This window comes from Abrus precatorius, unplaced genomic scaffold, assembly GCF_003935025.1.
Source record: "Abrus precatorius isolate BTA unplaced genomic scaffold, Abrus_2018 Scaffold9, whole genome shotgun sequence".
Taxonomy (NCBI): Eukaryota; Viridiplantae; Streptophyta; class Magnoliopsida; order Fabales; family Fabaceae; genus Abrus; species Abrus precatorius.
The window spans coordinates 33722688-33739351 of NW_020874439.1; the positions used below are offsets into that span (position 1 = coordinate 33722688).

The 16664-nt window shown below is 30.6% G+C and overlaps 2 protein-coding genes across 4 annotated transcripts; both read right to left on the minus strand.

The window, feature by feature from the left end:
• Positions 1-1086: 1086 nt before the first annotated feature.
• Positions 1087-8152, minus strand: LOC113849245 (protein yippee-like). Of its 3 annotated transcripts, XM_027479002.1 has the most exons (7): positions 4031-4064; positions 3847-3948; positions 2426-2469; positions 1802-1910; positions 1662-1717; positions 1463-1563; positions 1087-1281 (listed from the first exon to the last, which is right to left on the minus strand). In XM_027479002.1, the coding sequence occupies exons 2-6, from the start codon at positions 3940-3942 to the stop codon at positions 1479-1481; spliced, it is 390 nt and encodes a 129-aa protein (XP_027334803.1). In that variant the 5' UTR covers positions 3943-3948; positions 4031-4064; the 3' UTR covers positions 1087-1281; positions 1463-1478. The 3 variants fall into 3 exon arrangements, with proteins under 3 accessions (XP_027334803.1, XP_027334805.1, XP_027334804.1); XM_027479004.1 differs by lacking the exons at positions 1087-1281; positions 4031-4064 and adding an exon at positions 8132-8152 and having other exon boundaries at positions 1479-1563; XM_027479003.1 differs by lacking the exon at positions 1087-1281 and having other exon boundaries at positions 1479-1563; positions 3847-3946; positions 4031-4148.
• LOC113849244 (chlorophyll a-b binding protein CP29.3, chloroplastic) lies at positions 5678-8178 on the minus strand. Its single transcript, XM_027479001.1, has 2 exons — positions 7444-8178; positions 5678-6260 (listed from the first exon to the last, which is right to left on the minus strand). The coding sequence occupies exons 1-2, from the start codon at positions 7954-7956 to the stop codon at positions 5940-5942; spliced, it is 834 nt and encodes a 277-aa protein (XP_027334802.1). The 5' UTR covers positions 7957-8178; the 3' UTR covers positions 5678-5939.
• Between the last annotated feature and the right edge of the window lie 8486 nt (positions 8179-16664).

The following is a 16664-nucleotide window of genomic DNA, read 5'->3' on the forward strand; positions in this document are numbered from 1 at the left end:
TCGTACATAAACACTTTTTAAGGAAGTACGTATATTTAATTTTTTGGTGCACGAACTTCATGGTCTCTAAATACAAAGCAAGAACAGCGTAACTTGAAACAAGAAGCAATGGGTTAAATGCTAATTTTAAGAGTAGTTGTAATTATTAAAAAAGGACTTGCGACAATAGATGTTTTTAATTAAACTTGTATATTTTTAAAGAACTGACTGACGATATTTTAACACTTATTGAGCGTTTAATGCATTCGTATAAAAATCCTTGTCAGAAGGAAAATAACTATTATAAAGAAAATAATAAATATTTTCGCTTATGAACAAGTTTTCAATCTATCAATTTATCTATATTTATGTGTGTGTCTGTTTTTTCAACATTTATATTCATGTATATGTGTGGTCCCAACGATTTTTTGAAAGTTAATTATCAATAGTCCTAACATTTATAGGCCCAATTCTAACGTTTACTAACTGGACGAGGCCGAAACCTTTTGGTGCATCGACCCAACCTGTGAGTTGGACCAACTCTAAAATTAACAGTGACATCACTGCTACATCTTGCACGTTATAAATCAATTTAACTCATGGTTTTTGTTTACGACTATGATTACGGTACGCTACAGTCGACAGTTGTCATTAAACGATGGAGTCTATGACTCAGTCAAACCAAATTAACTTATATTGGCTTCACGTAAGAAGGCTAATTACAATTATAGTTTTCGGGTGCAGGTGGATAACAACTTAATTTATTGTACAATAAATTTTGATACTATAAGTTTGACCATAAAAGTTATTAAGTTAGAAAAAATTATTTTAATATGACATGATTTTTTTAATTAATTGAAAAGAATTTACAAAAATTATAAACTATGTTTATAAACTTTTCTAAACTCAATCTTTAGGTTAATACTGTACCAAACCCACAAGGGAAAAAGGGGAAAATATTAATGCTTTCAATTCAATACATAACTAGTAGATTATAAATAGGGGGAACAATAATAGCTATTTGAAAAATAGGAAAAATTACTTTCCAGCCAATTATAGCATGTCCAACTCATCCACTCCTGAGTTAAAACAAGAATTCCAATCTTTGAATATCAATCCAGTTGGGCACTATATTTTATTTAGTATCAGATGATAAAATCCATTTAAAGAAAACAAGTGTAAACCAACTAAAGTTTTGATTGTAATACATAATTTTTCAGAAGTCTTTTATTTCAATACATTCCATTTACTTGAGAGACAGAGACAAGGCACTTGAAAGGCTTTCTTCATCCAAATATGGTGCTACAAATTGAAAAACAGGACAATCAGATTCGAATAAGTTTTTCTTTATCTTTTTCAACATTAGAAACGACAATTAGATGTACTTAAATAGTTATTGACAAGGTTTCGCAATATGTTCATTTTGCGAAATTTCCTGTATAAAATCCACATTCATTGAACAACGTAGGGTTAAGGAATGTACAATTGAGAATGGATGACTAAGCATCATCAGCATCACTTCCACCAACATGTGCTTCATGGTTGATCCAATAATTGCTTCCATCAGGACCTGACACCTTGTACCTGCCCAATAATAAAACTTATCTAAACCACTACATAACACTCAAGACGACTTCACTTTGATCATATTATCAGTGTTTTCACACGACATTTCTACTGACCGTTCAAGCACCGACTTTCCTTCCTTGTACTTCTGGCCTTTTTCATGGGCAGTCTCCTGAAAAATATCACTTGAGTAACTAAAAACTACATATAAACAGGCAAAAACCATGATGTTTGAAGCACTGCCTCACAGTCTTACATATTTCCAACCCACAATTGATCCACAACCCACACAGAAAATGTCAGCCACAGTATGTAACCCAGTCATCATCAGTCTCTCCTCTTTTTCGCCAAGAGAAACATTCACACTGTCAAAGAACAAAAGGTTTAAACTAATCCATCAACAGAACCAACTGCAAAAATATAACGTGACAGCTTTAGAGGACCAAGAGTCAAAGACCATGGATAAATTAACCGATTTGGTCAACACTTTTGTTACACATGCTATAAGATCCACAATCACCTAAACAGTTGACAAGACTGAGAGCAGTAAGTAAATGGTCTTGTTATGCAGTTCTGATTCACATACAATTATATGATTTCCAATTGAATTGGCATGTCCAAAATGCAAGCACAAGGGGATTTAACAGTGGACATGCATAAACATAAAACAAGGACAGTGATGCAGATCCTCAAACAAGTTATTGGACAAACAAAATATCAATAATTTTCATTTTATTTTCCTTCCCCTTTTAACACTGTAGGAAGCACAGTACTACATTACCTATTTTTAGTGCCGATGCTCTTGATACAGCAAGGAAACATTTATTTCAGTTTCTTAGTATCACACAATGATAAGGTGCCCAGAGTAAGGATAACTTACACCTTATTGAAGAGATAAGCTTTCCCATGTCTGCAGTGGAAAGTCTTAATAAAACAAAGGAAACAATTGATAGTCAGATCATTTGTTCTTGTAAAACGATCAATTAAGAATTGCAGCAATACAATTACCAAAAAAAATGAACATATTAACTTTTGGAAAATTTTAACCCCAGCAGCATACATTTCCTTTAAAAGATGACACGCCCCATGTGACAAATTGACAATCCATTGGGTGGCCTAGATAAGATGCACTTATCAATTGATTGAAATAGACTTCTTTTCTGATGTCCCTTACAAATAATAACATAGCGCAAAGATGCATCTATTCAAACAAAGTGTGTCTAAAAAATAACATAACTAAATACACCAAAGGTAACGAGTTGCAACACTTGAAAATGCAAATTGAAGCCAACTGACTGAGGTCCCTCTCGAATCTACATAAGTAACCTTGTGTGAATGCAATTCATACTTGCAATACCTCAGGTATTTGTGGTCCAATTATAACTGGATTTTCACCTTGGTAATTTATGTCAACTTTTATTGTGTGGGTAACCAAGATGAAACTTCAACTTTGATAAGAGAATTTGTCTATAATTAAAATGCTACTTAACACAAGCAATATTCTCCAACCCAGACAACAAGTATGGTCATTGGTCAATCGAGAAGAGAAACAATGTTACTGGTAGGAGCACTCTTGTGCTTGTAAAGGCGCAAGGAAACCTAAAACACTACCACATTATTTGCTGATCTTATATTTACACATTCAAAATAATAAATCAGAATAGGGTGACCTTCCATAGTTTCCCTGTTTATATGTTCAGCTGAACCAACCATGTCTCACCAGAAAGAAAATTCTCTATAGGACATCTATCTTCTCTCTGTGTGAGGAGATTCAGAAAATCATCTAGTTTCTTCTCCAACATTTTCAGAAAAAGAAAATATCAGAAAAACACACCTCACAGCATCGTAGTTCAGAAGTAAATAAGAAAGAAATACCTTATCACTCTAGACAATTCGGTCCATATACTTACCAGAAAGAACAAACACCCGCACATACACACTCACAAGAATTAAGATCTCCATGACTTCTGGAGTGTAAGTATCTAAATAAAACCTTTGAAATTACAAAAAGCAAGACAAAAGTGACAACCATTTAAAAGCTTCAAAGCTGAGAAATTTAAGTAAACACAAATAAATTGGGAAAAGAACAACAAAATCCTAATCTCCTTTAACAAACCGACTCAGGTGAAATCAAAATCAAATTCAGTTCAAGTAATAGCCAAACGCGGAAACAGAAACACCCCAGTGATCACACAGAAAAAGTAATCCATCTTAAACATGGGGATTGAAATCTAGAGAAAATGTTACAGACCCATAACAGTTTTTAAGCAGAAAAAAGAGGGGAAGCGATCAAAATGAAACCTTGGAGACGATGTCTTCGTAAAGCGCAAGATGGGTACGACAGTGTTTGCAGCTATAGATCTTCCCTTCCAGATTCACCACAAACAACCTTCCCATCACTCTCTGGAATAACCCAACATCAACGATCACCACAAATGAGAATTTGAGATAAACAAAAAGCGAAGAAGAATGGTTGAAGATTTACCTCTTGCAATTGCGACAATGTAGTAGTTGCAAAAAATTGTGGACTCAGAAGTGAGAAGAAACTGTTGTTTTTATTTATCTTTTTTTTTATAAAAAAATTATGATTATTGCCTTTTCTGTCAAGGCGATAAGGCATATATTTCACTCCATTTTATTTAGAAAATTTAATATTAATTTTTGGACAGATTTTAAGCTAATAAAAATAATATTTTTATAAAATTTAGTATATTATAAATATTTTTAATAAAAATTATATTTTAAGAATTTAGAATTAATCTTAAATAGTGATGTAAATATTTTTTTGTTAATCTCACTATCTAGAAGTAATTTTAGATAATAAAATTTGTTATATTTATATATTTTTCATATAATAAAAGTTTATTATCTTTAATTGTTTAAAATTAATCTTAAAAGCGGAAAATAAGATTAATATTTATTTAAAACATTTATGCATACAGCACCTAGCTTTACACCCCTTAGATGTGCTTAATAATATAAAGTGGTTGATTCACTTATCATCAATCATTAATGTATTATATTTGAAAATAAAATAGTTTAAGTCAATGTAAGCTTTACTTTAAACAACTTTGTCGCCGGATTGGCTTAGATTTTAGTAGAATGGATTTAGATTTTCCTTGGAAGTTAAATTTAGCTATAAACTTGACTACGAAATACGTGTTATGGTGTGCAAAATTAATAGAATGTTAACTAAATAAGGAATAATTTATTTTTTGCAATATTAGTCCATGAAACCCAAATAAGATTTGTTTTTCATGAACTAATTTGAAAAACACAAACTAAACACAAATGCTAAACACATATGATTTAATGTAACAATTTTTTTTTTCATGTAAACAGGTTTTTTTTCTACAGTAATTTGATTAACCTACAAGAATTCTCTGTACTTGTGACGAAGAGCTATATGATAAGTAGCTTAAATGTCCCTTTTGGTTGGGTGAGGTATTTGCTTTGGGTTGATTAATACATTTCTTAATTACCCTTGAAGGATTTTCAAACTTTATCATGAGGTTGGAAAACGACATTAAGTGTTATCATAAAAAGGCGTTTTCACATATACGTAAAACAATATAATCCACATGCTAACTATGATTTATTTTTGTTGCATAAAAAATAAGTGACGATTAGGTCTGAGCTTTTGCTTTCAATTTGTTTGCCAATCTTTTTATTAATAAATTTTAAAATAAATGGTGTTTCAGTCTAAAATATGAAAACAAAAAAAAAAAGAACTGAAAGAATTTTAGCAGAGAATTTTTTTAAAAAAAAAATTTACAACTTGTTAGATGTTCTTCTTCACTGAATTCTATCTTGTCATTTTATAGTATTATCTTGTCTCATATTCTTTTTAGAATAATTTTAATTTTAAATTTTTTATACCTATAACTTTTTTAATTAGTAAATGATGAAATAATTATATTTTCTAATAATCAAACTTTTTTTTAACATCACATCCTTTTTCAGAACCCAATCCCCCTTCCATTAGAGACTTGACCCCCCCTCTCATTGGATTTTAGTTCCTTGTATTCATCTTATAAAATTGGAAGGAAAGACCACCAAACTTAATGAGGGAAGAAATATTAACATCTCCACCACTATGAAGGTAAACTAAGGTGTAATTTTCAAATCAAGCAGAATTTAAGTGCAGTTATTATTGCTAACCTCAAGAGAGATAAATATAATTATCCCAAAATTGTTTTCATAAAATAGTAAAACAAATGACAAGTTGCACCAAAGTGGTAATATAAATATTATACAGAAGCACACAATAGAGTACATACATACACATACATAATAATACATAGCAGTTTTCATCTTTAAGGTATACAAAAAAGAATTAATAAAATTAGAGGATGGGATGAATTATAACATTAGGTTTCATTTGTAAATTTATTTCACTTGTTGAAGGTAGCAATAAAGCTAATAGGGCCTTTTCCTGTTACAACAGCTTGAATTGCAAAGATAAGGAACACAACCATAGCTAAGCGAGAATGCTTGATCTCTGCCAATTGAAGTCTAGCCTTCTCTTCAGGGTCATTGGCTAAGCCTAGAGGATCAAAGAACTTGCCTCCTGGGTATAATCTTTTCTCTGGATCAAGTTCTGCATTTCTTTGAAACTCAATGTAGCCTATTAATATCACCTCAATCCATATCAGTGTGGTCAATGAAAATGGAAGAGGAAGTCCTAGGTAAGATGCCCCTTCCACTAGCTCTACCTGAAAATTACATGAACAAAATAATTTGAATCAACTTAATATGTTTTGTATTGTTTACACTCTCAATAAGCTCATTAATAATCAACAGGGAAAATCACTTCTTGATTTTGGATTTAGAACAAATGGAGGAAAAGGAGAAATAAAAAAAGTAAGGAAAGTGTGATTGACAGTGTAAAAAAAAAGTTCAAAAATATAAGACTCACGTAATTATCTCTTAATTTTTCTTATTTATCAGCTTCATTATTGCTAAGGAAACTGTTTTAAACTTAGAATATTGCTAATTAATGTGTATTTTTCTTTTAAAAATTGTGTTAAAATACATGAGACTAGGTATATTCTTTTTTTACGTTTTCTTGTAAAATACTTTTATTTAAGGCACTGACTAACATTTTTTTTTAAAATTATGGAACCAACTTTTTGTGCCTTTTTCTTGATGAATCTCATGCTAAGATGAATCTTATCCTAACTGCAAAAGGATCCAAATTAAAAATTTAATCAATCTAACTTCAATCTTGAGTGGTTAATATGTTTTTCGCAAAATTCATTCTAAATTAGGTTTCTTTGAACAAATTAATTTTAGTCACGAGAATTTGTTTAATTGCTAAAGACCTAAAGTAAACTTGTTTAGGACTACTATGCCATTTTGTCCGTTTAGGGAAAGAGGGAACCAATAAAAGGGCATTATACTCAATAAACCAAATAATAATGTGAACTTTTGTTTCATCGTTGATGGCCACAAGGGTCATCATCATCTTCATCAATATATAATCACACCATACGCCAGTGGATAACAAAAAGACACGTCCAACAAAAAATTGTTCAACCTATATTACTGTCATGGTCACACATGGGGACCATGTTACATTGTCCTGTAACTCACACACACAATACATACAATACAATGCAAATTCCCTTGTCCTGTCACAAAATCTCAGCACACAAGTTTCCACACGCAGATATATGATCCTTGTGTCGTTAGCGAAAGAAGAATCAAACAAAGCATACGTGTTAAACCAGGAGAAAATAAACAAACGCTAAAGAATCAGAACTACCAAGTGTTTGATATTTGCTTTACTGGAAAAAAAATGCCGAGTTTCTAAAAAATGGAGAAACCCAAAAGAGAAAGAGAAAAAGGGTATTGAAAAATAGAATCAGATAAAGGAAAGACACATGAAAAAGGTACCTTTCCGGCGTCTTGCCATGCGACACCAGTGAGAGCTTCAACGGCCAAAGCGCCGAGAGCACCCAGCATTGCCCACCTTCCATGAATGAGTTCACATTCACGGAACCTTTGCAACCCGAAAACCTCTGAGTACGGTTGAAACGGCGTCGATTTAACCTCCGAAACTTCCAGCCTTGTTCCGATCACGTCACCGGCAACGTTCTTGGCGAGGTTCTGGTCTAGCGAGTCTAGCTCGAACTGCAAGTACTCCGCGGGTTTCGCGAATCCAAATGGGTCGAAACCGCGGTCTCCGATCATGGTTCCGTCGAGCCACTCCGGTGGCTGCGCACCCGGGAACCACACTAGCCGGTCACCATCAGGTTTCACTTTCGCTTCCTTTTTCTTCTGTGGAGGTGGTGCCTTCTTGGTGCGGAGATTGAAGAACGCGTGGAATCTTCCGGTTTTTGAGGTTGTTGGGTTGTTGAGACGGCTGCCGAAGAAGTATGACGTGGCGGCGGCGGTGGCGGTGGCCATGACGGAGTTTGGAAGATCAGTGAAGTGTCTTTGAGTGGACAGAGTGGGAAAGAGGTGTTTATATATAAATAAATGTATTTGATATGTGTGTTTTGGTTTAGAGATTTATGTGATGGATGGAATGGGAAGCGAGTGTGTGAGCATAAGAAGTGGCTTATCTCTCAGCCTTATCTGCATGGGTGTGCTTGGATGGTTGGTTGATTGCTGCTTCACATTTATTCTGTGGACCTAAAGGAAAAATATCATTTTTTACATTTTCACTTTTTTGTTGGTTTCTCCTGATTTTTTTATGTTTGACAATTAACATTTTCACATTTATTCTGTGGATCATGACTTATGTGTTATTGATCCTTTTAGACTATTCAGAAACAGAACATCAATTGACTAAGGCAGGCAGTTTTGTGATATCGTAGTTACAAATTTTGAGACATAATTTGATGTAGCATATAGTCCTAAGAGGTTCAAGTGTTTACTAGTTAATTACTTCCAAATAGTATACTGTGTACTATATGCGATTCAGTGGATCTCGATTATGTTAATGCATAAAACTGAAGGTTGCTGTTACTCATTGTGAAGGACCAATTTTCTTCTACCAAACCCACCACTCAGACGTCTGTTATTGCTGTAGTTACTAATAGATTAAAAAGAGCACTATGATGGTTTACAAAGAACGAATCAGTTGATTGATAAAATGGCTGGAATTATAGTTAATGCACTGTTAATTAAGTATTTCTAAGTCCTTCAAAGGGTGTAAAGAATTAACTACCTTACGATATTGTTATATAAAACCACTAGAACTCCTCAATTCATGGTCGCCAAGGTTTAGTTTTTATGAGAGAATGTACTAAGACCCCCGAGTCAGTGACTTGTGCAAAAAAGGAGATAATGGAATTAGATATAAAAATCATTGATGTTCCTTCTTCACCAATAATTTCAACTCTTGAGATAATTGGTTCACGGGAAGGCTGCAGCAACTATTTCTTCAATTAGTCAGACAAATTTGAAATGTTAAAAGGTACACATGATGATGATGATTCAATATCATAACAATTAGTCATTTCGCCACCATATTGTAAACTGCATTCAGATGGCCTTATTATCCTGAGGTAAGTTAAATAAATCATGGATTGTTTATTACAATGATGGACTTCTTGATGCCGCTATATACTTGTATCAAATATGAAAGTTGCGTTGATGTTAATGCTGTACATGCATTAGCTATTGGTCTGGTACCTTTGAAGGTTCATTGTAGTTTTGAGAAGGGTACAAGTCTCTCTTTTTTTTGTCGAAAAGTCTCTTCATTTGGTTGGTGTTGTCCAGCAATTTCTTATTAGGTCCATGAAGCCCAAATATCATAAATTTACACTCATTGACAAATGAAGCCCATCTAGTTGAGAATCTGTACATTACAGGTCCACCACGAGGGTAAACAATTAATTTCGAAGTTAGTTTTTGTAAGCCACATATGTTAGTTATCATATTAGTGTTTTGAAAATTTTAATAGTCAAATTAGTTTCTCAAACCTAAAACGTCATCATAATAATATTTTAATTTTTTTTACCAAATTAATTCCGAAAAATCTAAAATGCATCATCATCATATTCATTCTTACTATATTTGAAGTGGTGACTTTAAAAAATATTTGAATAACTTGTTCAATGATATATAAAATATTTTTAAAAAAAGTTGAAAAGATCAATATAGTAATTCTTTAACTACAGTTTTTTGAGAATCTATATAACGACGCTTCTAACTTCGATGGGTCGACTTGAGATTTATTCAAAGGGCAATAGAAAGTTGATGAAAAATGGTTGTTATATATTTATGGAGCGTATATACGTTTAGTGAGAGATAAGAAATAAAATGTATAAAATAAAATATAGATAAAAAAAGTTAAAAGTAAAAAAGCTGCATAAATATACTGTGCCACATAAAAATAAAAATTTTAACTCGATTTTTACATGGGCATGCGCCCATGCCCAACTTTTGACTATAGGATGCACCCATGGCAGAAGGAAAGTGCAAACTTTAACATGAAAATGTGATTTTCATGGCATGCCAATGAGCCCTTCCTTTTCTCACATACTAACATGCAGTAAGGCTAACAATGACTCTGACACGGGCCATGCATTGCTATAGTCTATAGCTCAACAATATATGTATGAACAGTGGAAGGATCATGAACTATAGAAAATAGATCAAAGTTAATAAATTAATGAATGTAAAACCACTCTCCAAACCCATTATAGCACAAAGAGTGAGAACTAAGATGAGTTGAATTGCTTCTAATGAAATATTAGAAGTGAGGAGAGAAAAGTCATGATTGACACGTGTTGTTGTCGGAAAGTGTCACCGGAAAGTCAAGAATGTTGATGGCCAAAGGTTTCAAGGGACATGACCAAGTGGACTACATGGGCCATCACCATCAAAGCAAAAAGCAAAAAGCAAAAAGCAAAAGTGAATAGGAAAAATCTTCCCACAATGCCTACACATTCACCACTCTAATTTTCCAGGTGTCTTTCTACGCTGCTAATCATGATTTCACCTATAATTTAGTCTTATGTCAAATCCCATAATCTGCAAAATTAATTATTCTCAATGTCAGTTCCAACTGTTACTAATCCCACGTCGTTAGTTTACATCTTTCCAAGCACTTGGTCATGTTGTGTTTTTGTCGTTCTGATTGCACGTGTGATGGGTCTAGAATTCTTTTCATTTGTTGCTTAGTTCACACTCAAGTAATTAATCTCATATGCTACCATCATAAAAAATAATTAAACAAGAATGTTAAATGTTACCAAATTGTGAATATGATGTAAATTGAGATTTTTCTTTCATTATATACTTTTTTTCATATTTTAGCCCATCGTTATTTTTTTTTAATTTTTGTGATTTAAGTAAAAATAATGGGATATGTGGCTAATTTATTTAAATAATATATTTTTAAAAACAAACTATTATAATAAAAAATTTTAAAAATTAATTTACTGCTTGATGCGATTTTTAACTAAGTTAGCAACAACATTGCATCTGCATGTCCGATAGCGTATTTTTATTAATATTTTAACATACTATTATCCTTCATCAATGGATAAACTTTTAGATATTGACATGTGAAACTTAAAATTTGATAAATAAATAAATAAATAATTTTAATTAGTATCATTCTAATAAAGGCGATCCAATCCACGTGTCAAATGCTTAATAATATCGGCTAGTGACAATAAATTTTTTAAATGAACAATTAAGAAAAAAACGAGTTACATGATCAAATCATAAGTAATATCGATTTTAGTACGTCGACAGTCTTATTGCTATATTTATGACAATACTCTATACATCTTGACGTGTGAGCATGAAGCCATTTCTTCTTCTCCTCCTCTTTTATGACCAAATAAAACATTGACCTTTAATGCTTCTTTTGAATTTTTGTGAAGGGAAATGCTATCTGAGATGTGTATTATTTGATAGTTCCCATAAGCAGTAGTGTTGAGTTTGAGGCATTTTGTGATTGCTTTAAAAAAGTCCTTCATTGAAACACAGCCAACGGTAGGTTCATTTGCAATCATTACACAATTAGACAGAACTACAATTGCTTTCTCTATTTTAAGTGAGAAACCTAAAGAGTTAATGTCATTGAATATTGGGTCAGCAAAATAGTATGCATTAGCAAAATCCACAACTTCTACACAAAAGGCAATGCTAGTTGTTCCTTAATAAGTGTCAATGAAGTTGGGGTGTTGTTCTGCCACCATCTCTTTTACTGAAGGTAACATTGCTACGACATAACCTGAAGCATTTACCATTCCCATGAAAGCATCATAAGCCCTTGCCATCCTTAGCCTTGGTCCACCCACCATCATTAGTTTCATGACTTTGTTTAGGAACTCTGATGTCAATTATCTGATAGCACTGTGCACTTAGTGCAAGGATATGACTATATTTCTTGACCTTTCAATACTATTATACAGATGACACAAGTCAATATCTAAATCGTCCAACATTTATTGCTCTTGTTATGGTCATACATATTCGATCTTCGCCACATATCAATCTCTAAAGGTGTATTGGTTAGTGAGAGACGATAGTATTTTAAAATATTAATAAAAATATACTATTAAACATGTAGGTATGATGTTGTTATAAGTAAAAGTAAAAATTAAAACTTTTTTCTCGGATCAAAGATGCATGATATTTTCTTGCTTCTATAGTAGGTATTCTTGTTCTCAACTTTTTTTTTCTTATTTAAAAGGAAAAAAAGAAACAGTGAAAATTACCCTTAGAAAAAGTCATCTGAAAGGGTGCCAATAGCATTAGGCAGATATCATAGTCATAGATGTGAATGGCATGAAAGGGTACCACAAATGTTACTACTTGATAATCTAAGGAAAAAAGATAAAAGAGCATGCCGATCATGGATGATAACTTGTGAGCCATACTGTGTACAATTTTGTAGCCTGTGTCCCCCCATTTATGTTAATTAGGCATCAGAAGATGACTAATGAACTCTAACCACGTTGGACTTTACCCTTTTTCCAACTTCCAATCACTTTCTTTCAAGAGACCAAATAATGTAATAGTAAAAAAATTGATAACCAACTTGATTGGTTTGTGCTTAGGAATAATATACAGAGTCGATTAAATAATGATTAGAATGAAAGAAATTTCCAATGCTTGTAATGCTGGAGCAAAGGATTTGACACACAAGGACCAGAAGCAGCAATTTATTTTGTCCAACTGAACATGATTAGTTGGAGACAAAAGTAATTAACCACAACCTAAATGATAATCAATAATTTAGGCCCGCAATTAATGTCAATCAAGGTAATCGAATTATTACCACTAGTTTAATTACAAAGTTTCCGAATAATTATTGGTGTTTAAGAAGAGTTAAGGACACAAATGCAGGTATTTTTCCAACTTGTCCAATCAGAATTCTTCCAATGCTTTTGGTACCTAAAAATTAGGAGAAGGTGAATAAGAGGGGATATTTTCAGTTCCCTCTTTCTCTTTCCTTTTGAATCTTATGCAAACTCTCAAGATCTTTACTTTCAATACGGTGGATCAGGTTTTTTTTTTTTAACTGTGAACAAATGGGAAAATAAAAAAGAAGATTACAAAAATGATAGATTATATTCTTTCTTCATACGAGGAATATATTATTTTTGTTTTGATATAATTTAAGAAAGTTCAGAATTCATTATCAACCACCTTGGACCACTTTTGTTTAAGGTTTGTTGAGGTACAATTGTTTTGTACACCCAGCGTTTTATACATCCTCGAATATGCAGATAAAATCTTGAATTTTAATTTTAATTTTTAAACTTAAAATTAAATTCAAGTCTTTTTATCTTACACTAAATTCATAAATATAAAAAATAATAAACTTTATCTATTTTAAAAAAATTATGAATCCAAATTAGATTAAGTTATTTTAAACTTAGTTCATTAAAATTTGTTATATCTTCGATGTGAACTGGTCTAAATAAGTTGAATAACTCATATTTGTACAAATATTAACTCGATTATTAAAGTATTTTTTGTGATCACATTCCCATTTTCTTCCACCTTGCTTAAATCAAAATTAAGACAGCTTTATCTCTAAATCACATTAATATTTTTTAATTTTTATTCAACTGTCTTATTTTATTAGTCACTTGTTTTATTTTATGTTTTATATAAAAATTATTGATAAATATTTGTTATGTTAATATCATTTTTCTAATATTATTAATATAATAAATAATATTATATTTGTTTTTAATAAGAATCTATTATTTTTAAATAATTAGACCCAGTTCTAAATGTTAATATTTAAATATTTTTTTTTTAAATTAAATTTTTTGGGATATGCGTGCGAGGACAATCTTTGTGTTGACTTTGACTCGTGCGACTGACATCTGCCCGTAAACTGCATGGGAAGTGGAATGGAAAAAGAGAAAAATGCACATCAACATGTAATAAAAATGGATAAATTATTTTAGAGTTATTTTTAACACTTTTGTTACTTTAAATATTTAAAATTAATGTTATATATAGTTGTTTTTTTTTAATACAAAAATCTCAAAAAAAATACCATTATTTAAGAGAACGATTTAATAATTAAAAACTTTTTTTTAATTTTTATATGTGTTGTTGAGATATAACTTAATTTTATTTAAAAAAAATAAAAAATAATTAAAGCATTGTACTAAGTTTTATTTTAAAATAAATTTATCTCTTTGTTTAAAATAAAGGTTCATGGATAAAATAATATTAAAAGACATAAATTTTAATGTTAATACTAGCTCGATTTTATATACAACATTCCTTTAATCACTTTATAAAAACTAATTAAATTAATTATTTGTACTAGTAACAATATCTTTGTAAATTAATTATATGTTATACCCTTTTATAACATTTTTACACTCTCAATGAATTAAAATAAACAATAAATACAACTATTATAAAAAATAATAATTCTTACTAACATGATAACTAATAATTAAATAATATTGTAAAAATATATTTACCCTTTTAATGCATTTTAGTTAAATTCTTTTATTTCTTAACATTTTTGTAGTTTTCTTTATATAAATATCCCTTTTAAAAAATTGTTTTTAATTCTATTTGATTAATCTTTTTTTAGTAAAAAATTAAGATAAAAAATCTTACTAATAATTAAGTGTCCTTAAAATAATAATTAAAAAATATTTTGTTATTACAATTTATATTAAGATGCATGAATACTTTTAAAGAGGATACATTAATACTAAAATTTTAAATAGATATTGAATAGTGTTAACTTAAAATAAATTAGGTTATAAAGTATACACTATCTTAAACTAATGAAAAACACTTAAAAATTATTGAAAATATCATGCAAATTTTACACATGGGAAATCTTAAAATAGAAAAACAAAAATAAATGGCCATATGTTGTGAAAGCACTAAGTTGGATTTTGTCCAAATCCCGCAAATCGTGCCTCTTAATCTGTCTCTAAACCACTAACCTACCTAATTACCTATATTCCCAATCCTTCAATACATCATATTCCTCATTATTATATATCTCAGATTCTTTCTCGATATATCAAATTCAAATGCCCAACATTCCCTTCAGAACATTCCCATGCATATTCCCTTGAGAATATATTATTTAAACACAATTTAATGTTTAAAATTATAAGAAAAATATGTGCAATTAAATTCAAAACATGGTAGAAAAATAATTTTTTAAATATAGGAAGAAAATAATAAATTTTAAAATACCAGACATTTTATACACTGTATTTTTTTTTAAATTTAATTAATTTTCATTATTAAATTTTTATATATGTAAAAAAACTGAAAATTACTAAATTCAAAATATATGTACTTAAATGTTAATTATCATAAAAATTCTTATCACAATTTATTGATGAAATTACAATAATTGTTATAGTTTTAACGATTAGAATTTCGAAATATTTGTTTTGAAAAGGTAAATAATTAAATGGAAAAAATAAGTACATTTAAAAATGTTTTTTTTATTATGTTACACTCCAAAGAGGTAAGAAATTGTGGAGAACGACTCAAATTTTAAAATGAAGGGTCTAATCTAAATATAAAATTTTATAAAAATTATATATTTACATTCAATAAAAATAACAAAGAAAAAATTTTACACTGCTTAATTCGTATAATTAATTAAAAAATTATAAATCCATTTCGTACATGATGTAATTTACCACACAAACTAATTTTTCAAAAAGCTACTATGGGATCATCATTCATGGGTTTTTCTCTGTGGACAGAGGGCTTCATGCCCCTTTATTGGGGTCCATATCTTTATTTTCAGGTTATATAGGGACGATGTGATTGAAGCAGCATGTTATCATCACCTCGAATGAGTGCTAATGTGCACTTCATTATACTTTTGTGTTATCCTATTAATTAATTAATTAATGACAATAATCTAGTCTAAAGTATGTTAGACAACGGAAAGGGAAGATTTCAGCGTTTTCAAGTCAATTACAGCAAAAACTAGAACTATGCGGTTCACATGGATTAACCTATTTAAAAACAAAATAAGAGTGCATTTGTTTGAGTTTTTCTTCTTGAAATGTCAGAATATATATAAAAAAAACATAATAATAATTCATATTGAGTAGTTTCTGAATGAAAAATCATTGTTACACGGTCTTAAAGTTATGTTTTTTAAGCTTGAACATAGTAGCAACCATGGATTGGAATTGGGTCAGCATAGTAGGCAAAATTAATTATTAATGACATTTTATCTGCATTAGAGAATAAATCGAGTATAATAAAATAGATTCTGATATCTATCAAGAATAAAAACTTTATCCATCTGTCATCTCTTAAAAGATAAAACTAAATGCAAATTTTTTTAATGCTAGAAACATTTTCTGCTTTAGAACAGAACATGATCACCCCTTTCTCTAAAATTTCTTTACCAAGTTGCTAATCTTACCACTGGGGGGAGGGAACTCAGAAACAAGAGAGTTTTGGCCACCAGAGAAGTAGCATTAGTTCTTGTTTTCTGTTCTGTGGGCCGAACAATAATGCATATCACTAGATAGAAATGAGAGGCAAAGTGATTAGAAAAGCCATTGTAGCTGCATACTTATTCCCTCCTCCTTCGGTAAAATGCTAGATGTGTGGGCTGCATGCATCATTGTCTACAAGAAATTGCATATTAATTTTGACTACTATATGACATGAAG

Excerpts from the sequence above, each read along its gene's own strand:
- LOC113849245 (XM_027479002.1), bottom strand. The coding sequence starts at position 3,942 with ATGGGAAGGTTGTTTGTGGTGAATCTGGAAGGGAAGATCTATAGCTGC. Across the intron at positions 2,470-3,846 it reads ACGAAGACATCGTCTCCAAG|ACTTTCCACTGCAGACATGG; the intron begins GTTTCATTTTGA and ends TGTTTTATTAAG. Across the intron at positions 1,911-2,425 it reads GCTTATCTCTTCAATAAGGT|TGTGAATGTTTCTCTTGGCG; the intron begins GTAAGTTATCCT and ends GTTCTTTGACAG.
- LOC113849244 (XM_027479001.1), bottom strand. The coding sequence starts at position 7,956 with ATGGCCACCGCCACCGCCGCCGCCACGTCATACTTCTTCGGCAGCCGT. Across the intron at positions 6,261-7,443 it reads CATGGCAAGACGCCGGAAAG|GTAGAGCTAGTGGAAGGGGC; the intron begins GTACCTTTTTCA and ends TGTAATTTTCAG.